Below are 25,224 nucleotides of genomic sequence, written 5' to 3'. Positions count from 1 at the left end.
TTTTAACCCATTGATTACTCATGACTACCACTTCCCTTAAGAAATTTAGTACTATTTCAAATAATTTTTTGACCTTGTCTTGCATTATTTCCCATTCATAGTTTTTTTTCTTAATTATTTGCAAAGTAATCATAAGTAAATTACTTTTAATGGTATTTTCTCCCCTTTCGTTTACTTTTATGTATTACATAGCTACTTACTGCGGAATAAAGTGGTCATGATATAATATTACGAATTAATAAGTCAGTCCAACAGCATGCTGATTAAAATAAAAAACACTTTATTCAGTTCGATAAACATTTCACTAACACTTAACGAATAAATTTTTTAGTATTTTTCAGTTACTCGTACTCTTCCGTGATTAGTTCCAATTTATCTGTCCTATATATTCTTTTTTCTATTAAATTTTGATTTGGTGCTTTTGAGCTCAGCGTTATGCAACTCTGCAGCATCTTCATTTGAGATTGCGTCAACTGCTCTCGTGCATGATGCATTTTGATCCAAGTGTCTCCTAAAAATAAATTATTTTGGCCTCAAATATACTAAATAATACAAATAATACAAAATATTTCTACACAAAAACAGTTCCATTGACTAAAATAAAAGCTTTCCTGATGATGTAGAATCTCATATTTTCTGGGCGGCTTTTATTTTCGTTATCTTTCATTAAGGAGTCTAAGGATCAAAATTTTTGACTTTCTGGAAAAAACATATGTTATGCATAATTTAATTCTGAACAATTTGATACCTTATTTATTACCATAGGCCAAAAACATTTCAAATTATCGTAAAAATGCGTAAACTTTCCCCTCTTTTTTTCTGTAAAATATTGAAAACTTATTGAAAGCTTTGGATTATTAAGGTTATAACTTGCTGTCTGCGCATGCGCAGTGAAAAATTAATTGTTTTAAATCTTCATATTTAATTAAATTTTTAATATTTTGACTTCAAATTTTATTATTATGTTTCTCTAATATGCTGTCAAATATTCTGAAAGTTTAATAACGTTTGACGGAAAACTCTGCGTGATATGAGCCGACAACCTTTATAAATAATTTGCATTTTAGAAAGAAATGCTTATATCTCCGTGGGTATAAGAGATAATTTCACGAAAATATAAAAATAAATTTTTGATAGATTTTTTACTTATTTCTGAAATTTATAGCTTATTCCCAGCTATTTACAATGAAAAATGATGAAAAAAAAATTTTTTTTTGTTTCCTCAATTTGTTGCTGGTCCCCTAAATGAATAGCAGACTTAATTGTTATTGAAAAATGACAGCTAATTTTTTTTTTTTTTTTTTGTGAAAAAAATTACAGAGCAATTGGTCTTTTATTACTCGAGAAATCTGTAAAAATATGAATTTTTGAAAGTGTCCCAATACTTTTGGTTATATAGTGTACGTTAAGCTTAACATATGACCACTTTACCTGATCTTACTTAAGTTGTTCTAAAAAAATATTTAAAATGAATCCAACTTAGCTGTTTATACACGCGTGTTCTAGAGACATCCAGGAAGATGCCTGCCCAACCAATCTGCTTAAAATTTTAATAAATAAAGTTTTTCAAAGAAGTTAAAAGAGGTGTTTAGATTTTTAAATGTTTCATATGCACACAAAAAGAATTTCTTCCCAAAATAAAATACTGCCAGTAACAAAGTTTTGAATTCAGAATATAGTTCCTAGTTGTAAACATCTAAAATAAAAAAATTACCCTCATTTTTTCATTTGTTTCCAATATATAGCTTTTTATTTGATTTATGACTACTTTAAACCATTGACTGCTTTTTCCCACCAGACTCTAAGCAATAGTGCTTTTGTACAAATTGATAAAGTGCTCAATTCATTTGCCCAAATGAGACATTTTTACGCATATATTTGCACTTTATTCTCGACATTTTGAAATTTGGTGTTTAATTTTCATTTGTCCGAATACAACGAACCATTATGTGCCATGCAAGTATAAACTTTCTAAAAAGTTTCTAGCATTTATAAAATAACGATTTGTACATGTTGCGGGCGTGATCGTACTGTCACACCCGCACACATACAAATCACTAGTTTTCAAGGACAAAAAAAAAAAAAAAAATGTGAGTTGATACATCATATCATGATGCAAAATGGTTCCTTACATTCGAGTTCCTTACATACATCAGAATTAAAAGCCAATTTTCGTTAACTTTTCGTAAGATAAAATTAAATTGTAATTCATGCAATAACATGGCGATTAAAAGTATATAGGGCTTCAAGTTCTTTAAAAAAAGAAAAAAAAATTAAAAAGTATACTTCAAAAAAAAAAAAGACATACTCGTAAGTCAGAATTCAAACAATAGGACCACGGTTTGTATGTAAATGACTTATAAAGTTTTGTTATGAAAGCACAAAGTTAATAACAGTATAGTAAAATACAAACTTACCTGGGCTAATCATTTCTCCTACTTGTTTCATCAAGGTAAAACCAACCCCGTGGTTATTTTGACTAAAATCAAGTTCTTCTTTCCATAAATTAGCTAAATTTAGGGGATCTATTCCAGAAATGTAACCTGCGGTGAAAAGAATATTAAAATCTGTTATTTTCAAATATCCAAAAGAAAAAAGAATGTAAAGGAAATATAAAGGACATTATCAAATATAAAACTATGCTTGAAGAAACTCAATCTGATTATAACATACAACGAAAATACGCTAAAACTTATGGTGAAACTTTCGCTGATCCAACGTTTTCTCTCCTGCTTTGTTTTATACCGATATATTTCTTGATGACCCATCTAAATACATAAAAAGTAGTCGAAAACTTTGTACTGCATAGTGAATAAAATATGACAACGTATATAAAGTACAAATTCAAAATGAAAAAAGGTTAAAAAACCAGCAAACAGCTGTTTCGGTACTCTAAAATACAAGTGCCATCATCAGTGCAATTAAAAACGAAGACAGGTTCAACCCGACTAAAACACAGTCGAGGCGAACATTGGAATGAGAGACGAGTTGTAAAAGGACAAGTTCTTTTACAACTCGTCTCTCATTCCAATGTTCGCCTCGACTGTGTTTTAGTCGGGTTGAACCTGTCTTCGTTTTTAATTGCACTGATGATGGCACTTGTATTTTAGAGTACCGAAACAGCTGTTTGCTGGTTTTTTAACCTTTTTTCATTTTGAATTTGACCCATCTAAATTCAAACTTTTTCCACAAAATGTCTTGAATTTTTTCCTGCAAGACTAAGTATTTCTTGCAAAAACTGCGATATACAAACACTGAGTACTTTCTTAGCTGGTAATATCTAAAGCAATGTTTAGTTTTTAAAAAAATTACCATTTTCTCCTGCGTATATTATACTTGTTTCATGAGGTGCTTTCGGTAAAACTGCTGCAGCATCACCATAGCATAGTTCATTTGCAGTTTCTACCGAAACGTCTTGTTGGATCAGCATGTTGTAAAACTTGCTCAACGCTGTGCCGTCCTTTAAAACGGAAGATATTGCAGCTAAAGCTTGTTCTTTTTCAAAACCTTTAGTAATTTGAAGAACTTCGCTACCTACGAAATAAATACAAAAAAAAAAAGATATAATAATAATAATAAATAAATAATTGTTATATCCTCGTCACCACTTTTGTTATATCCGTGCTTGTGGTGGGCCGAGTGTGTTTAACATGAATACAACAAATACAAAAAATGGGTTTATTTACAAGACATAAATTTGAAATTATTTACTCTACCCCGACAGATGCAATCAACTTGTTCTCAACATCGCAAAGTAGTCGGACTGTTGCTAGTAATAATATTTTTTCTACTGTTGAAACATTGTACTTGCAAATAATATGAAGGTAAATGGGCGAAAAATTAAAATTGTGTTTTGTATCCTTTTGATTCATGAAGGACAGCCCTTGTACTCGAAAATCAATATACGAACTGAAGCTTTCACGACTGGCGTCAGTAAAAATATAGCTACGTTTCGAGCTTGTTGGCCGTGGTCCCACATCCTTGACCACGGCCTACAAGTTCGAAGAAAAGTACACGTTGCCTAAAAACTTGGAAAAAAAATACAGAAACGCGTTGTAACATATAGCATGCTTGAAAGAATGCTGTCACAACTGAAAAAGAGAAAATTTTATGACACAGAAGAAAAATTAATTTTGTAAAAGCAATGGGTTAAGATGAAGTCACTAATTCGATAGCCATGAATAGTTCGGTTCACTTGTACTCATATCACGAAAGCAAGTGTTTTTTGATTCGAAAATCATGGCATCGCGAACATCAACAAACATTCGGAGTTTAAACTTTTTTAGGTTTGACTTCTTCTCTGTTGTCGTGCCACTGTTTTTCTAGGTGTGGGATATCCTAGTCGAAGAAGTACAAAGTTCTGTAAAGTTCCTGGTTGAATGAGTTAAGGCACTATTTTTTTTTTTTTTTTTTTTTTTTCATTCTTGGTAAAGTAAAGATGTTAACGTTTCTAGAAAAAAAATCAAAAAACTTTCACATAAAGCTAGGGAAAGGAACAATCAATCAAACGATGATTTTCTTCACTGAATATGTTATTTATATTTATCACTGGAAAATAAAAATGTTAAAAACTGGTAAACACCAAATAAGTGATATTTCTAACTCAATCCGAAAACTCGAAACATCCAGTTGATTTTCAAATAGATCGGTGATTAGATCACTAAACTGACACATTCCAACCGTCTCAATGACGTATCTAATTTGTAATCCGTTCCCAACCTCTTTAACACCGCAGTTCAAAATAAAATCTATTTTTAAGAATTTTACCATAAATCCATGCTTCCTGTTCAAAAAGAATGCGTGTAAAAAAAGCTTATTATTTCATTTATTCGGTGAGCAGTTCTTTCGGCATTGGAATAAGAAATTCTAACCTTTGATGAAAACATTCTTGGTTTTCTCTATTTTAGTACAGTTGTATATGGTATTCCTATGCCGCGCGCTTTGGCAAAGCAGCTCGACCTATTTTGAGTTACACCAGTGGCGTCGCTACAGGGGGGAAGTGGGGCGGACACCCAAAGTGCAATTGCAAGTTTTTGAAAAATATGAAGCTAAAATGCATTTTTAAGACTACAAATTTGAAAAATTTCCGACTGAAAAATCCACGGAACCCCCACTTTTATTTGTCTTTTGTACATTAGCCCACTCAAAATTTCGTCATGACACAAATTTTGTTGTTTCTGCAAATTGCAAGAATTTCATGCTTCCATGTCAACATAAAATTTTATTATATTTTCTTTGCATTGGGGAGGGGGGGGGGGTGACACCCGAAATTACCGCCCCGGGTGTCCCCCATGCTAGGTACGCCACTGGTTATACTAAAACGAAATCTAATCCATAGGTGGGGTGATGTGGAGAAAAGTATCTTATTACTATATCTGATTATACTAAAACGAAATCTAATCCAGCGGTGGGGTGATGTGGAGAAAAGTCTTAGACGACTTTAATTAGTTAAATAAGACTAGAAGTTAAAAAAGACTCTATCTTATTTAACTACTCACATTTACACGTAACTTGAATTCCATGACTTTGACTGCTTCACCTACTTATTCTTACTATAATTAAAATAAAAGAATTTCTTATCATGTGGCACTATCTTTGATGCCTACCAACTTAAAACATTGAAGGGACGAAAATGCCGACAACTTGAATGCTTCGAATACGAACATGTGAAGGATTTTATTTTAAGCAGCAATCGAATAAACTGTTTGACGAAGGGACTAATTACCAAATCTGTGTTTTAGAGGACTTCAAAAAAAAAAAAAGAATCATTTATTATTTTTTTTTTTTTTTTTAAGTTATGTTTCTTTTGCCACGATTCAGAGAATAATTTCAGCATGCTACGGAAGTGCCAGTTTAAGCGACACCATAACGTTTCTCAACACTGCAAAAAACTGAGGTGTAATAATTCTTCGAGTTTGGTGTTAAGCAACTCCAAAAATTGCGCAAATCAACGCTTTATTTCAAGTCAACACCATATCTTGCTTGCACATACACTAAAAGTGGTGTAATAGAAGCCCAACACCGATATTGGCGAATTTTTACACTGTCACATGCGCAAACAACATTTGAGGAATATTTTCAGCTACGTTAACATTAACTTTGGCGTAAGCTTAGAAATCTGCCGGTGGCAACAAAACATTAATCAGGCTCAAGCACGTTGCAACGTTGTCAGCAAATAATCGTCGTGTGCACGGGATTGAAGTTTTCAAAAGGTATGTTAAATTTTATTTGTAATGAAATGTTAATAACCGTAAACCAAGGCTACTTTACACCACTGTTGGAAAAGTCTTAAGTCCATCCGAAAGATTAACTAATAAATATATTCTTTTATGAATGATCGTTACAACTGTATAGTAGCCATTTTCAACATGGCTGCTTTACGACTGGGTTTACCGTATATGAATTCATAATAAAATAACATGTTCGTGTGTGTGGCGCGCTTCCGGGGAAACGGTAAGGCCTAGTAAACATTTTTTACTTCCTTTTACAAAAAAGGAAGTATTGTATTCGCGAAAAAAATTTCACACAAAAATCGGCCTTAATTTCCATTTTGCTCACCCCCGAATGAATGTTGAGGTTTTTTTTTTTCAAATCGACCGCTCGTAGATAAGTGCCTAAGAACGTATAGACACGCGAAATAACCATTTTGACAATTCCCGAGAAAAAAACGAGGTTTTTTCGTGATGTTTGTATGTGCGTACGTGTGTATGAATTTCGTATAACTCAAGAATGGAATGTTCTAGAAAGTTGAAATTTGGTACATAGACTCCTAGTGGGATCTAGTTGCGCACCTCCCTTTTCGGTTGCATTCGGATGCTCCAAAGGGGGTCTTTTGCCCCTTTTTCGGAGGAAATCATTGTTAATTTCGATGCAAACTCAAGTGGTGTTATAATTTGGCGGACACTTGGCGATATATCGCCAGTCTTTTGGTCGCCAAGATTTGTCAACAACTTGGCGATAAATTTGGCGATTTTTTTTTAATTTTTTTTTATTATTGATCAATCACGATTGCTTATTGTTCTCACTTGACTGTTTTGAATTCCTATCATTTTATTTTCCCATCGCCACCCTCCGCACCATCATCGTCGACCGGCTCCTCACGATGTTGCTCCTATAGCGAAAGTCGTCTTCAGGTTGCATCCATGTCCTACACACACGCGCATACACACACACAACTACACACATACAAACACATACACACACATACACATACACAAACACATACACACAACTACCAACGCATTCATGCCTGCACACAGACACAAACACATATGCCTACACACACATACCCCCCACACACATTCATACACACAACTACCCACACACTTATGCCAGCACACAGACACAAACACACATGCCTACACACACATACCCCAACACACAAACACATACCCCCACACACACAAACACACACGCCTACATACACACACTCTTGATTGCGAAAAACATAATTTGAATTCAAGATGTCAAAATTCAAATTAACTTTCATTTTTTTATTATTATTTTTTAAAATCTGGTTTAAATTTGGCCACTGTTGGTGATATTCAGTGAGTACACTATTGAATCACATTAAAACTGCCAATAATGAGAAAATAACATTAAATTGGAGTAAAAGGAAGTCATGTGATGCACAAATCAGCTCGTTTTTTGTAATATAAAAATTTTTTGGGGAGCGAGAAACTTTATCGTTATTGTATCGTGATTTTTTGAAATTTTTATATTCTACTGTTTTTATATGTAATTTGTGTTTATATATACCAGACTTTTAAGACAGATTAAAAAATCTTCTGGAATAAATTTGATGGAAATCTTAAACTATTTTTATGTTGTTTTTTGAAAAGCGTTAATTTCATTTTTCTAATATACAGATAATTCTAGTTTCTTAAAAGTTAGTACTTTAAAAGTTACTTTTTTGAACAATTTATAGGCATAAATGTATATTCCTCGTATTAAAAATAAAAAGTTGAATCCTCATGTACAAAATTGTTATATATACAGGGGTGATTGTGAGTTCATCAAAAAATACCTGAAAGTTTCAAAGCGAGAACAGGGGGGGAGGGGGGGGTAATCTTTGGCCCCAATTACTTAAGTGCACCTTTGCCATAGTATTAAATAGTTCTGAGTCAAAATATTGTGTGTACATTTGATGAAATTTTTTATGGGTTACAAAGTTACTTTTTAGCTGGTGTTATACAAATTATCTTGACATTTGTCCATCTTAAGGCTCTTGCAGGTATATTTGATGAGTATTATATAATTTAAAAAAATTGCTAAGGTAGGGAGATAAAAGTATACCAAAAATCATAATTCCGGTATTTTCGGACATAAAAATACCGGAAATACGTCCGAAAATGCCGCAAATTCGGTAAAATACCGGAACACAATCACCCCTGTATATATATATATATATATATATATATATATATATATATATATATATATATATATATATATATATATATATTTGTTGTTAATAATCTACTGGGAAATTAAAACTTGTATGATATATTTCACTGTGAAAACTTTTATTGTATCTCAACACCAAAAATGGTGGCAACTACTTTACACCAAGTGTCGTGTAGTCAAACACCACAGATAATTATTGGTGTCATCAAACACCAAAAATTCTTCCTGGTGTTTGATAACACCGAGAATTTTTTGTGATGTTTCACTACACTACACTTGGTGTGAAGTAGTTGCCGCCATTTTTGGTGTTGAGATACACTAAAATTTTTGCAGTGACTCAAATGAAATGTAGTTAAAACTAGCGTAGAGAATCTCGCCATTGAGATTTGAATCCGGGTTATTCACGATTTTTTCAACATTCCCAATCCCTATACAATAGGCGCTTACTTAGTACTAACTAGAAAGCCACACGAATAGTGTAATAATAAAAAAAGTTTAAATAGGTAGCAAACGAAAGGTTATCTTGAGACATACTTTTGACGCAAGAATTATTTGCGCTCCACCACGCGTTACCGAAATATAAGGTCTTGAAGTCTGCCGAATTTTTAAGAAAAGTGCCAGGCTTGGCAAAAAAATGATCATGCAATTTCACCGTCTGTAACCATCTACAAACCATGTGAAAGATATCTTCCATTACTGACCAAAATTCGCCAACTTTTCCTAAAATGTCGACAGAATTTAATGACCTCTTATTTCGATAACGAGGACACGGGGGCAAATAATTTATGTTTCCGAAACATGTTTTACAATGCTCTTTCGATTACTCTTGATTTAGATTTTTTTCATTTTTACACTATTGTATTATTTCCTGGCAAGAATATTTGTTTTATAGTCATTATAGCTAAAGTAACACCAATGAAGTTCAAAAATAAGATTAATTCAAGCAGCTCAATAATAAACTACAGTTTAATGTTTCTTTTTCATTCTTTTCAAATAGTTAGAAATTAATATCATGGTATTGTACATCGCGTGCAAAATTTCCTTGGCGGGTTAAAAATGCATCCTCACATGAACAAAAAAAAAAAACTCATGAAAAGGTTTTGAATTTAAATATAACTTCAAATGTATGTCTACCCCCTCCCCCCTGTCTCTATCTCAGCGGTTATATCTTTTTTTTAAATTTCGTACCCAATTTCAAAGCAAAATTTAGAGCAGAACATATCTACACATATCTAAGCACGAGGTTTCTAACCTAAGGCCTTTGTAAGCTCTAAAACATCAGAAACAGATTCGCCTCGTAGGCACTCAACGGCTTCTAAAACTTCCAAGGAGTTTCCGATGGTTTTCCCAAGTGGACTTTCCATCGACGTCAAAAGAGCTGAAGCCTTCACACTTCTTGAAGTTTGAACCTGAAAGAAGGGATTCTTTTTTCAATGATGTGTCCTAACATCCACAAGATGTGTGAGGGAATTTTAATGGGCATGTTAACTTACAAGGCTTCTTGCCGTTTCCAACGCTTCGTCCTTCGATCCAAACACGGATCCTCTTCCAAACTTTACGTCCAGAATCAATGTATCCAGTCCTTCGCTCAGCTTTTTCGACAAAATAGAAGCTGGGAAAAACATACAATGGAAAAATATATTGAATATAAGTTGAATTACTCAAAATCCAATAATGACATGAACTTTTAAAAAGAATTCGTTGCATAGATAGCCCTTATATCTGGACAGAAATGCAAATTTATAAGTTTCTGAATTGAGCACAGCGTTCATCTATTTCTCATGCGGTACCAGAGTTCTTACTAAAATTAAGTGAGCAATGATAAAATGCTACTTAGATATGTGTAATAAATGAATTGGTGGAAAAATTAAAATCCAGTACGGTGAAACCTGTGTAAGTTGACCACTTGCGGTGCACTATTTTAGAGGTCAACTTAAACAGGTGGCCAACTTTTAGAGGTTGAATTATATGATATAGATCTAACTCTGTGATCTAGATCTGTGCCTGAAAATAGTGGTCAACTTAGACAGGTGGTCAACTTACAAGGGTGGTTAACTTTACAGGTTTTACTGTACCGAGAAAGATTTACGCTAGACGAGATGCAAACTTGGAAGGCGCTTTTACAAACTTGAAACGTTCAAGTTTTGCTTTAAAGGGACAATAGATCGGCTGTTGTGACAATAAGCATCAAAATCAAAATTGCTTTATGTACGAGAAGTGAATTTTCTACCAGACTAGGTGTTGCTTGCTATATTTTATTATGTAAATTATTTTGAGTTTTTGGTTTAATTCAAAAATACCTTGTAGGCTTTCTTCCTTATCAATAACGTATATTTTAAGGTGTATTAAAGTGATTTGCTTACCAATGATAAGAGCAGGGCAATCAACAGTAGCGCATATTTCTCGACATTGATAAAGAACTTTATCAGCAGGACAACAACCATCAGTCTGGCCTACAATGCAACACCCCACCGATTCAATCTGCTTATAGATTTCTTCGCTGCTTAAATAAACACGATAACCAGGAATAGATTCTAATTTGTCAAGAGTTCCTCCTGTGTGCATCAAGCTTCTGCCAGATACCATGGGAACCTGATAAATAGGATTTTTTTCAGGCAAAGAAATTATGAAACATATAATTGCACATATCGGTTGAAAATATATTTAGACTGCAATAATGACCTTCAAACATACACTTCTTTATCGTTCGCATGAGCACAAATTTATTAGAATGACGATATGGCGTAGAGATGCGAGATGTTGCTAAGAGAACCGATGTCTTTGCAGTGGATTTGATGCAGGAGACACCATAGAAGTCATTCTGGATCTTCACTACTTTTTCAAAAGACATTTATCAACAAGAAGTCAAGGACGAACTGAAGTACTTCGTGAACGCACGCCACATAACTCCCCCTCCCCTCCCATTCCCAAATCATAGAGCATGTTGAAAGCAATATAAGAGCCTTAGGGTACCAGTGCAAAACATTCGTAAACAGTGGAAAGGATAAGTAAGTCTCGTGCAGGGGCGCCCCAAACTTAAAATTTTAGGAGGGGGAAAATTCTCAATTTGCTGAATGTGAAACTTCAAATTTTACCGAATGATGAAATACAATTATGCCCAAAAACCTACATCTATTGAGAAAACTATTATAGACCCTGAAAAAACGCAATTTTGCTCTAGAGTCTTCCAATTGGCCAAATCGTCAGAGACATTTGTGCCGAATAAGGAATTTTTGTTAGGTCGTAATGACCTCTCGTGACCTCCCATTAGGGCGCATGGTTGCATCGTCCGGTAGAGAAGTACAAGTATGATTGGTGCAAGCAGAATGTTGCAGTGAGAAACAATGTCATTTTGATACATGGTGATTCCTAAGGCTTTCGTCGTAGTACCATGTCATTGTTTTCCACTTCACCAATTAGAGCTTAATGGGAATCCCGAAGTCGTAACCACTGTGCTAAAGGACGTGTATCGGTTTGGAGCAAAGAACGGATTATATTTCATAAATGCAAGTCGCAACTATGAGCAGGTGCGGACTGGGTCCCCAAAGAGGGCGCCAACCTTGATTCCCCTCCCCAGAAAAAAAGAAAGAAAACGGAGATGCAAACGAAAACCGGTTATGCAAAAAAGAAAAAAAAAGGACACACTTAAAAAAAAAAAAGAAAAGAAAAGGTGCACAGGTTCGAGGCCACTAGAAATAAAACGATAGCGCCAGATGGGCAGATTCGTATTCGTAAATCCGAATCCGAATTCAGCACCTTAACGTGTCAATCCGAATACGAATACATTCGTATTCACAAGTGTGAATTCGAATAGATTCACATTTGCAAGTGTTAATCCGAATACGAAAGTCGGATTCATACCTATGAATCCGAATCTATTCGGATTCAGATTTATGAATCCAAATCATTTCTGATTCACACTTGGATTCACTGAAAAATTCAATTTAAAAGGCCAATATAAATAAATAAATGTTTGTTTGTACTTCGCTACAGTTCGAGTTTTGGTGTTAGCGAATTTTTGGATGTATATTTATTGGCGTCAAACTAAGTAATTGACCCGAAAATGAACTTCCTACTATTTGGAGCCCCAAGTCGAATACGACTGGACCCAGGTTTTAGAAGTCCATAAAAAGTTTAAAATCATGATTTTATGGTCATAAACGCTTAAAATTTCAGTTAATTTTTTGTATAGTCAAGTGCCCAAACTTAGGAGTTTTGAACTTTTACCTTCAGTAGCATATTAATCATACGTTTTCCATTCGAACGAAGTATTTCTATTTTCAGGATGTGCCTTACGACGTCCCTTCAAGACAAGGTATAAGTGTGTAGATTTGTGCCTTTAAAAATAAAACAAAAAAATTTTCATTGTCCCAAATTAGGGACTTCCCTCCCTAACTTGGGACACTTTTTATTTTGATCTTTCTTTCATGTATTCAGCAAAAGATAATAGTTTGGGACACCGACTGTCATTTAAAAAAAAAGTAGTTTATTTTACAACCCAATAAAGGAAAAAAATATCATTAGATAGAAATAATATGATCTTGTAAACTTTTAACGATGATCAGAATGTACACTTGCCTCTGAAAACATTGAAGGTCTAACCTGCCTTCTTAATTCTTTTGAATTTAATATTTCTGCTTTCCCCTCTTGGAAACATAAAAGCAATTGATAAACCCAAATAATTATTAGCACAGCTTATTTTTAGCTTTAAATGTTCCTTATTTCACATCATTTCACATTCCTTCTCATTTCTTCATAGTAACGTTAAATTCACTTCAAATGAATTAGCCTGATCTATACTTAGAGACTCTTTTTCATTTGTAGAAGTTACAAATGTATTGTTTTGACGAAACGTCTTTTGTTCATGAATAGTTTAATTTTTTTTTTGCCAATGAAAACTGTTCTGTCTTGTGATGGTGTATCAAAGTATCACTGAATTTATAAAATTTTGTATCCATACGCTTTTATTAATACAATTATACAGTTTTTCCCTCAATATTCTTTATAGACACTATGGTTTAATGCCTTAACTTGAAGCAGTGTCCCAAGTGTGGAACATATTTGCAATTTCTCAAATTTATGAATAAATAAGTTTAACTGAATTAGTTGGGTGTAAATGAATTTCTCCAAAAGAAACACAGCTACATAGTCGAGATGAATTGTGAAACGAATTCGAACTAATGCTGCTCAGTTAGGGTAGGTAACCAAAGTTATGTCCATACTTAAAAATTGCATATTTTTTTGAAATTTTCAAACTTATAAAAATAACCCATAAAACTGATACATCAAAGTTCAACTCACATAGCCTCACAAGACAACTATTAACTTATTCTGTAACACAGCGTTTCTTAAATTGTGTTCCGTGGAACACTAGGGTTCCATGGAGCTCTCTCAGGAATTCCGTGAGACTTGAATGTTATCTTTTCACACATTTCAAGTTTTTAACTTAAAAAATAGATAAAAATAATGCCTTTTCAAACTTAAAAATATATTCCTTTTTCCTTTCGTATACTAATCTGAGCATTATTACTCAGCACTTCTCACCTCATGGCTTCAAAAGTAACCTTAAAATGCGTTTTAAAAACTTAAGTTTTGAGAAAAATACCGGATGAAGCTGTTAACTCCCGAACATCACGACAGTTTAATAGTGACTTCAATATTAAAAAAGTTTCGGGAGGGCATCCCAAACTCCCTTCCCTACAACATTACAAAATATTGCCTAAAAATACGATTTTTACGTCCGTTTCAAATTTTATGCTTTTCATGCTAGCTATACTCTCTCAGTACTTATGACGGCAATTTAAAGGACAATTTTAAAATTTAACGAGTAAGGACCAGTTTAAGAAGCAGTACTCTGTCGTGATAAGCACAAAAGTCATATCTGTACATTTTATCAAAACTGAGTTATTGTCACGACGTGGTTCGCAACTTATTTTACCTACGTACAATGCTTTGGGATTATTTGTGGATGAGAAATATTTTTTAAAAAGTCCTGGAAAAGTGAAACTTTAATCAAATGTTCGTAAATGCTCGGCTGCAGATACGACTTTTGTGCTTAGCACGGCAGTACTAGTCAAGAGCGTCTAAATGTTCTAGCTCTGTGTGATTCTAATGTCAACACATAGTGAAAACAAAGTCTGATTTATAATTAACTAAAAAATTTAAAACATTTTCGGTGTAAATTTATGTGAATTATTGACACAATTGTTGGTAAAACACATTACTTATTCTTTTCCTAATAAGAAAATAAATGAATCGTGTAACTCATGCATAAATTCTGAGGTGATTTATTTTTTTAGAAAATACTCAGAATCACAAATAGGAGTGTATTGGTATTTTACAATAACAAATAATAATTAAGAGTTATCAATAATTAGGCTGCTTTATAATGAATTCCATTTAATTAGCAATTTTATGACAAATACAGTAAACTCCCGATTATCGGCGGTCGTTTTATCCGCAATTCGAACTATCCGCGGGTCTTTTCACTATTTTTTTAGAACGGTCATTAAATGTTTTTTAAACCTATGATTGTGTTACTGTTCGTTCTTAGCTTTTACATACATATCTGTGGTAAAATTATGTAAACAAATCAAAGTTTCAATTTACATTACTTTGGTAGAATTCCACTTTTAAAATTTTTGGACCCATAACAATATCGTCATTTTTCTTCAGAAATTCACTAGCACCCAAAACTCGACCTGTAGCGAGGTACAGACACACATTTCTTTATTTATATTGAGCTTTTGAATTGAATTTTTCAGTGAATCCAAGTGTGAATCCAAATGGATTCGTATTCACAGATGTGAATCAGAAATGATTTGGATTCATAGGTCTGAATCTGAATAGATTCGGATTCGGATTCATAGATATGAATCCAAATTTCGTATTCGGATTCACACTTGCAAATATGAATCTATTCTAATTCACACTTGTGAATACGAATGTATTCGTATTCGGATTGACACGTTAAGGTACTGTGAATCGGATTCGGATTTACGAATACGAATCTGCCCATCTCTGGATAGCGCATAGGCGCGAGGGTGAGAGCGCGAACCGGCCAGCGGGCCATTCTGCCCCTGACTATGAAGTTTTGCAAAGGTTCATTGATTGCGTTTTCAATTTCTCATTTCATCTTTTTTATCATTCATCCTTTTTAACCGACTTGAAAAAAGGAGGTTATGATTTCGTATTGCGGCTTTTTATGTGTGTTTTCGAATTATTCCAACACTACTGGACCGATTTGAAAATAATTTTTTTTTTTGTTTGGAAGGGTATACTTCTCAGATGGTCCCAATGTAATTTGGTCTGGATCTGATAAGGGGTCTCAGAGAAATCCAAGAAACTTTAAATTTCATACGTCATGGTCACGTGGTGTTGCTGTGATCGGTGTATTTTCACACCAAAGATGTTGGCTTAAGATTGAACGATATTTAACTCTCGCGGCACATGGATGATTAATTTTCTCAACGCTGCGCCGCATTTTAATTTTTATTATAGGTGTTACTAATGTATTTATTACTGCGTAGCAAAGCAGTAAATTAAATATATTTTGCAACTTTAATGGTTGAATCAATTACCTTATTATTTTATTTACTAATGAATAACTTTATTTAAGCACTAAAATATAAAGTTTATTTAATATTTCAATTTTTAAATGTATTTAGTGTTCAATTGAGGGGGAATTGAATACAGAACACCCCGCCCCCACAATTGAATTTATATTCTTTAATAATTTACATTATAACTGTGTATGATCTCTGAAGTTTGACCAATATTCTAGATTTACTATTTCACAATGCCGCCAGTTCAATTTGAAATTAGGGTTATATTAATTAGCAGGCTTCAAAAAAAAAAAAAAAAAAGAGGAGGTTCTGAACTCGTCGGATTTGTTTTTCCTTTGTACAATGTTCCATAAATACTCGAAGACACCTGTACCCAGGGGCGTGCACACGGAGGAGGGAGGGACACTTGTTGGCCCGGGCCCGAGCCTGGAGGGGGCCCAATATTTTTGTAACTAACGGTGAAATATAGGGGTAAACAATATGGAGAGGGGCCCGGAAAAGTCATTTGTGATGGGCTCCAAAATTTCTGTGCACGCTCCTGCCTGTACCGATAAGGAAAAGTCTTTTTTTGTTTGAAACAGCATAGTTCCTCGGCGGTCTAATGTTAATCAAGTTCAGGTTTGATGAAATTGAAGGAACTCTTCAAACATCATACTCACATTTAAATCGATTTGTACTTTATTAACTTTGTATATCGTCTCACTTACCGGTTTTTATGCTTTTTTTTTTTTTTTTTGTTTAGTGTTGGTTTTGTTTATGGGTGACCTAACTTAGGTTCCAAATCTTTGATTTACCCTATTTGTTCTTAAGGGAAAAGTTAAGGGTAAAGCAATAAATTTCATACAATTTCCCTCACAAACGATTAAATATAAAACCCATTGATAAACAAAGGCCATAAAACAAAGGTTTATACTTTCTTTACCTATAGTTAAAGAAAGTACTGAAAATATATATTATTAAGAGTAATGATAATGAAAATTTTGAATTAAGGATTCTCTGAAGCAAACATAAAATTCATTCTAATGGAATTTTTAATCTTCATCTATAGTGGGGCCATGTGAAGAAACATGCGAATTTTATCACGAGTTACATACATGTAACACTAATTGCGAAAAATAAATTACAATTTACAATATTACAACTCTAAAATTTACAATTTTATAAATTTAAATTTAAAGCAATTTCGTTTTTTTTTTAAGTGACTCGTGCATTTGCTTTCGGAAAGCTAACTTTGATAAAGTTGAACAAATGATGAAGACAATTTTTTTTTTGTACATAGTTACGCATTTCAAAAAGCCTTTCTTCACAGTCGTCGGAAGTCTCCGAGACGTTCGCCGTGTTATTTACACCACTAAAAAGCAAAAAATAAATTCATTTTAAATTAAAAAAAAAAAAGCCTTCAAAAAATACCCAGGAACTAAAAAGCAAAAAATAAGTGTGATTACACTTACATTCTTTTTCCTACCCAAACATAGAATTGAAATTTATTTTAAAATTCCAGTACAAAAATCAACTAAACTAAACGCCGAATTATAAAATAAACACTGATTTAAGTTACTATACGATGAATTATTTTAAATACCTAACTAATTATATACGATCTCTTAATTTTTAATAACCTTTTGAAGTCGGGGCCTCCTATAAACTACTACCTAACGTAACTGAGTAGGTTTAGTTTTAAAGACTAATTTCGCGTATAGTTAAATTAGTGTTTAATTTAGGATTCGGTGGGTTGTCAGTTACGTTATGTAGTTGTTTATAGGAGGCCCCGATATCAAAAAGTTATTAAAAATTAAGAGATCGTATATAATTAGTTAGGTATTTAAAATAATTCATCGTATAGTAATTTAAATCAGTGTTTATTTTATAATTCGGTGTTTAGTTTAGTTGATTTTTGTACTGGAATTGTAAAATAAATTTCAATTCTATGTTTGGGTAGGAAATAGAATGTAAGTGCAATCACACTCATTTTTTGCTTTTTAGTGCCTGGGTATTTTTTGAAGGCGGTTTTTTTTTTTTTTTTTTTTTTCATTTAAAATGAATTTATTAAGAAATCGCATGAGTTTCATAAACAGAAAGCGTCAATAGAGAATAAACGGTGTCGTTCGTACATGTAGGGTAGTTCAACCAGTGAATGAAAAGCTCTTTATTTGCTCTAAAAAATAAGGCTTCAAAAGTTTTCTCTTTGGTGAATTAGCTGTAGAAACTTTTCTATAAAACACTATCCAAACCTAACTCCTATACACAACTACTATAAAAAAGCGATAAGAAAATTTTACTCTTGTCTACTGCTTGTTCGTGAGTCGGCTCATTGGTGTCGGTGTACTTTTTTAGTTTAATCCTCCCCCTTCCCACCCCCTTTCCCAGAATTTTTTTTTTTTTTTTTTTGAATATAATGAGTTTATAAGTTCAAATCGTAGGAAGGCTTTCATTAACAAAGTTTCCTAAATCATGCTGTAAAAGCAGCACCTATCAGGGCTACTACTACCACTACTATCAATGGCACCTAAACAAAGGAGAGGTTATCCTACCATTGGTACTGGTTGTCTCCAAAATTTAATTTTGGTTCTGACATCCTTTGGTTCTCACTGCCTCTATTGTGCTTAGGTGTTCATTCACGGATCAGACTAATTTTTGCTTGTATTAAAAACCAAAAGACGCTTCCAAAAGCAACTTCCGAAAACATTACAAATATCTTCTGTTTGATCCTAGAGTATGCAGAATGCTCATGTAGATCAAGACAAACCGTGTAGAATATGAATATACTCGCAGAGTACTGAGTGGTAGAAATAAAATTCCGACGCTAAACTACAAACAATTGACTAAATCGGCTAAAACAATCGACGCATGCGTAGTTCATAACTTCCTGAACATAATCTGCTGTTGGTGTGTGTGTGTGTGTTTGATCGAATGAGTATTAGCATGCTTTACTTGTGTGTCATGTTCTGTTCAATTGAAAACAGTCGGACCGTGAGCGGTATGTTGCATTTGCGTAGAAGCTATTGAAGGATTCTGTGCTGTTAATTATATGTGCCCCCCTCATCCATAAGAATTTTTAAAAATAATTTTAACATACTGTTATTTTTTCAGAACGTGCTCTGTCACACCTCTTGCCCCCCCCTCCCCCCCCTCCCCACGCGCCGGGGGCGTGCTATGTACGGGGAGACTGGGGTAATGGCGGCCACTATGATTTCTCGTAAAGTGAATAACTCAGATTTCAAACTGATTGGTGCTGCCCTTTCACGGAAGTTTATAGATGTACTACTGAAGCGCTGGCCATCTTGTCAGTCGTCGTTTGCCCGCTGTGTATAAGAAGTACCATTTTGACGTTTTGCCTTATAAGAAAGAGAATAGTTTAAACCCCTGTCAGCTCTTACTGTTTATCTTTCTTGCAACAAGACTGATCTTATAAGAACAAGGTAAGCCATATTGTTGTATCAAGTAGTGTTTTATTAACGTTTAAGCATTGGTGTTGTGTTTTTTTAGCCGTTGAATGAAAACATGTGGTTGGGGTAATGGTGTTTACCACACTCTGGATAATGGCGGCGCCTTCTGAGGGGTATTTATGTGACATGTGCTCTGGAAAGTAAAATTAACTTCTGCTTTTAAAAGCTCATAAACTTGAATAAACATATTGGCATTGCCCTTACATTTGAAATCCCTTTTTTACCATGCAAAGATATTTTTTTTAAATCATTGACTTCATATTATGTCTATACTTTCAATTCTTTTTTGTAATATCTAAAAAGCGGAATAATTATGTAATAAAATAAACATATAGATTTCAATTAAACGCGCTTATGTCATTGAAAATCCTCATATTTCTTATTTTACAACCATTAAGTAGTAAATGACATTACTGACTGCCATTATTCCAGGGTAGGGGTAATACCGGTCAAAGCTGATTTTACAATATTTTTTATTCTTCCAATAGGTAAGATTAATTAAAACTCAATTTGAGTCTGCAACAAGCAAAATATAGTATACGCAATCAATTTTGCGTGATTACGTTTCAAATTTAACGCAAAGTAAAGTTTTATATTTATTTTCCCTTAGGTGACTTCCATTACCCCAATCTACACCACTGATAAGAAATGTCATAAGCTGAAAGCAGATGCTAAAAGAATTCCGTAAACTGCTCTACTAAAAACACATCGTTTGTTCCACACATGTTTTTGATATTATATATCCTGTAATACGTTTGCACGAGAATCCATGTCCGCAATCAAAATATATCTTTCACGTGTAGTTTTTTAATTATGTGAGTGTAAATGTTCTATTTTTACGTTTGTCGCTACGTTGAGTTCGATCATGCAACCACGGGCGAACCGATAGGAGGTCACGAAAGATCACTGTGACCTTTCCAGGGCCGCAGAGAGCCAAGACGAGCCCCCTAGCCAGTTCTGTTACCACCCCCCCCTCCCCCCCCCCAAAAAAAAAGAAAAAGAACGAAAAGGAAAAAGGAAGAAAGAAAGAAACAAGAAAATAAAGAGATGAAAAGAAGAAAAAAAAAATAGAAAAAAGTCAAAATTGCTTACTAAAAAACAATTAACTATTTTAAGAGCTGCAACAGTAAAAACTAAAAGAGTAAATTTTACAAATAGCCAAAAATTTTAATCCTAGAATACTACTTCCCAGTAAGCAAAATATTTTGCCTCCGTATTGCATAAAGTTTGACATGCAAGAAAAATCATCTTGCATTAATGCTGCCTCAGTATTGTTCTGTTACTACATTTATGCTGTCAGCAGGCTGTCAAAATATTGACTGACAAGGTGTATGCAGGATAATATCAGGAAAATATCAAGGTAGGCTGCGTTTGTAATGCTGCATAAGGGAAAGTGGGGTAAAACCGGGAAGTTGGGAGCGAACCGGGTGCCCCTTCCAGCCCCTGTAAGCGCTGCAATCGCGTGGACAAGAGAGGAACTACCTTCCACCTTCATGAAAAAGCAGTGGGCATTAAATTAGAATGCAATAGATTCGCTTCTTTCGTTCCCGTGAAGAAAATTCTGTTTGAGTGGTTTTAGCCTAAAGTTTTTGAACAAAATTAGACCGATTATACTACGTTCCTGTTTCTGCAACAGTAGAGGTATGTAGCGCTCTTTGTACAACAGTTAATTATTTTCATTATCATACTAAGTAATTGTCTGTAGCGTTCTGTATAGTCATATGACGGCATTTTTTATGAAAGCTGTACGTGCGAGGCAAAACCGGGTACTACCATCATACACTGAGAGAAAGACGCAGCCGAAGGAGGACAAGAGAAAATTAAAAAGCTGTCAATTTGACGGGCTTCCCATACAAGCTTCATCTTCAGGCAACATTAGAAGAAAAGAAAAAGAAAAATGATGGACAGAAGACCAAAGATGGACGGAATAAAAAAAATACCTGAAGGAAAGATAAACGAATCAAAGAAAAGGCAAAATTATGAAGATGCCAAAAAGGGGAACAAACAGAAAATAAGCGTCCAAAAAAAGAAAAAGATAACTATTTTACTTGCGACTTGTGCCAATTGGTCTTATACTACAGCAAAAAATTAAAGGTTAAGACAAATTTACTAACAACTCATCAATATGTGTCCGTTTATACTTGTTGCATTATGTAATGACAATAGTTAAATAACTTGAAAAAACTTATAAAACTTGAATTTGAGGAGACTTTTAAAATTTTTATTTTCCCATAGCAATGACATGTGTACCCGGTTTTACCCCACCAGTGGGTTAAAGCCGGGTAAAATGACTTTTTTTACAAAAGAATTTGTAAAATTAAAAACAAAAAACCACTTATGTTTTTGAAACTGTGGTTGCATTAATAGATAAATAGTGTATGTTTTTGTGAACATTTTGGTCCTTGATACTAAAAACTGATTTCTAGAAGCCTGCAAACCTTAGGGTCCCGGTTTTACCCCACTTTCCCCTACATATTGATATGATAGGATAATATCAAGATGTTGTCATGACAGCATGAATCCAGTATGTACGCCAGATGATCTTTCTTTTGTATCTCTGCATACGTATTGATATGACAGGATAATATCAAGATGGTTTCATGACAGCATGAATCCAGTCTGTAGGCAAGATGACCTTACTTTTGTAATCCTGCATACGTATTGATATGACAGGAAAATGTCAGGATATCATGACATGACAGTACGAAATCTGTACGTTTGCAAGATGTTTTATCTATTTATTTATTTGTATTATTTTCACTTCACTCAAGAATTAAATTTCATTCTTTAATTGTTTCAGTTATTCTTCAAGATTGATTAATTTTCTTGCCTAAGATTATTTTCTTAAAACTGACATCTGGTCGGAAATTCATTTAAAGAATTTAATAGTACTCGCAATTTAATTTATAAAATGAAAAATTGTTCGTTTTGCGTAATACTTGACTTATTTTTTAAATTCATGCTTCTAACCATTTCTATCATTGACCGCACATCATCTGCGATACGGATTGTCTAGTGCTATATTAGTAAACAAATGCAGTTATCAGCCATTGATAAGTTATTCCTAAAACAATACTATTCCACCAGAAGCGTAGCGTCGGGGGGGGGGAGCACGATGGGGCACATGCCCCCCCCCCCAACTTGCTGGACACTTAACCTTTGTCCCCAGAACTACATAAAAAAATTAGCACAAGAGTATCGATTATTTCTAATTTGTATGGCCTTAAAAATGCATTTAGACGATATTTGCTAATGTTAGGGTGGAAAAGGGATCTGGGAGCGTTTCCCCGGCCATTTTTCTAGATTGAAACTTAACAAACATAAATGCTATTTTTTCTCTAACTACATTAAAGAATAGGGGCTTTGGGGATTCTCCACCGAAAATTTTTCAAAATTGTAGTTCAAGAACAGTTTTAGACGATCTTAAAAGATGTTTAGGGGAGAAAAGAACCGGGAGCCCACTCCCAGAAATTTTTCGAAAATAAATAATCTAAAATATGCAATTGTGGACTATGTTTGATATCGTCATGAGGACGACGATTTTTCGAAATTGATGATCCAGAAACAATTTTATTCGACTTTAAATAATTCTAGGGGGAGTTTTCGGAAGCTTTAACCCTGTAATTAATCGAAATTCAAGACCTTAAACGAAATTTAAGGCTATTTTGAATGATGTTGTCGCTAGAGGGGAAGGGAGGATGCTCCCCCATAAAATATTCGAAGTTAGTTGTTAAAACGTGGTTTTAGACCATCTTTGGTAATGTTAGTGTGAGGAGAGATTCGAGACCTGTCTTCGCCAATTTTCCGGTATTGAAATTCCAGAAACGCAATTTTAGATGACTAGCTGACCCACGTGAAGCATTTGCACTCCAAGGAAGAATTTTCTGATTTCAGTGTAACCACGAGATGCTAAAGACTAAACCAACGCGTAGTAAAGCAGCAAAATAAATTGAAATTTACGCTTCTACTTTGTTAAAATATTTTAAAAGTAAAATTGCGATTGACAGTGTTGAAATCAATATTTTGTTTCCTGATTTTAACAACAACAGAGCTGCTGCTTGGAATTCTGCTATGAGTATAATTTTGTGTATCAATGGTAACTTGGATAAGAATTCTGTCGAAGAAAAAAAACCCCATTAAAACGATACTTTTCGACCCAGATTTGAACCCCTTGTTAGCCCGCTACTTTATCCGATCGAGCCAATGTGTCTTTGCTCTCGGCTGTGAAGTAATGTGCAATAAAAATGCGAAAAAGACCATTTTTCTTTGACAAAAAAAAGGCAATATTTAGACCTGGGATTCAGTTTTTTGTCATTAGCAGACACGGTAAGCTTTAAAATAAGGAGTAAATCATGGAATTTGATGAAAGAATAAATATGAACTCGTGTAGCGACAGAAAAACAGGCTAGAGGGATCATATATAAGATGTTCAAAGATATTATCAGGGTATATATTCGGGGACTCTTCCCAGAAGTATTATCAGAATCTAAGTCATAAATGCGAAATTTTAGACAGTCATTGGTGATATTAGAAGTAGGAAAGATTCGTGAACCTTTCCTACTACTCAATTACTATTGCAATTTCGAAAAATTGGTGGGGAGAGCCCCTGAGTTCTTCCCTCTTCTTAACACAGTCAAAGACGATCTGCAATTGCCTTTTTGGAGTTTCAATTTTGAAAAAATGCCGGGGGAATGCCACTGAACTTCTCCTTCCACTAACATTACCAAAGATCTATTAAAATTGCGTTTCTAAAGCAACAGGTTCGAAAATGTAAGTGGACCCTCTCCCTTCCCTCACTCTCGTCAAAATCATTAAAGAACGTCTTAAATTTGGTTTTCAGGGCTTCAATCTCGAAAAAATTTCTAGGGAGTGCTTCCGAAAACTCCTTTCCCTAACGTCACGAAGGTCGGCTACAATTGCGATTTTAGAGCTTCAATTTCAGGAAACTATCTGTCCCCTAACCATAGATAGCCTGAAATCAGGGCCACGCCGTCCCTATGTGCAAGGTCGTGCGGAGCACGACGGCGCCAGAGTCGGAAAGGTGCCGAGCTCTACCAATCAAAAATGCTTCAAATGTGGGGAAAAATCTCCAACCAAAAAAATAAAATTGAACTTTTCATTATATCTATCAAAGTAGCGGTGAAATTATACTGCTCATTAAAAAAGCAATCCTCCTTGCTGCCTATCTATAATGAAAAATTATTGCCTTGTTGTGTCTAAATATGCTATTTGCACTGAAAACACATGATGCTAATTAATGCCAACATTAGCATTTTTCTTCATGGTGTGGAGCCATGAATGTTATTTCGGTATGTCTGTAATTTCACAAGGTTGAGCATATGAAGCAGCATAATAAATTTGCTATTCTCCATTTTGGTTCTTGCGAAGAATATGGTACATTATATTTCGTGCAGTATGTCTTTTTGTGATTATTAGCTATTGTTGTTCTTGGTATTTCCTCTGGCTTTTTCCATTAAAAAATATGGCAAGCACATTTGCATATTATTTACCGGTACGTAATATATACTTACATTGTAGACAATAATTTAGATTAACTTTTTAGTTCCGAAAAGTAACAACTTGACCATAATTACTCAATTCCACCACTCCCCCCCCCCCTTTTAATTCAACTATTTGTGCATTATATTAAAGAAAGAGCTTTGGACAATGTGTTTGTTATAGATATTGACTTTAATGCCGATTAACGATATTATGTTTTAGAATTATTCTTTTCACCGGCATGTTTCAGTTTCAGATTTTGAAGTGGAATATCCTCTACACTATTATCCTGCAATTAGGAATCAGTA

General features: G+C 34.1%; 1 protein-coding gene across 1 annotated transcript in view; it reads right to left on the bottom strand.

Annotated features, from left to right (window-relative positions):
• Positions 1-285: 285 nt before the first annotated feature.
• The window catches only part of LOC129231451 (thymidine phosphorylase-like), a 67,619-nt gene continuing 42,680 nt past the window's right edge, over positions 286-25,224 (bottom strand). The window contains exons 3-8 of the mRNA XM_054865768.1: positions 10,770-10,998; positions 9,900-10,018; positions 9,659-9,815; positions 3,313-3,534; positions 2,418-2,543; positions 286-511 (exon numbers count right to left, since the gene is read on the bottom strand). Coding sequence (XP_054721743.1) covers positions 342-511; positions 2,418-2,543; positions 3,313-3,534; positions 9,659-9,815; positions 9,900-10,018; positions 10,770-10,998 — 1,023 coding nt within the window. The 3' untranslated portion in view covers positions 286-341. The remainder of the gene's footprint in view (positions 512-2,417; positions 2,544-3,312; positions 3,535-9,658; positions 9,816-9,899; positions 10,019-10,769; positions 10,999-25,224) is intronic.

The sequence above is a fragment of the Uloborus diversus genome, chromosome 10 (genome assembly GCF_026930045.1).
Source record: "Uloborus diversus isolate 005 chromosome 10, Udiv.v.3.1, whole genome shotgun sequence".
Taxonomy (NCBI): domain Eukaryota; kingdom Metazoa; phylum Arthropoda; class Arachnida; order Araneae; family Uloboridae; genus Uloborus; species Uloborus diversus.
Note: the sequence above shows the minus strand (reverse complement) of the source record. Positions and strands in the feature narration are given on the sequence as shown.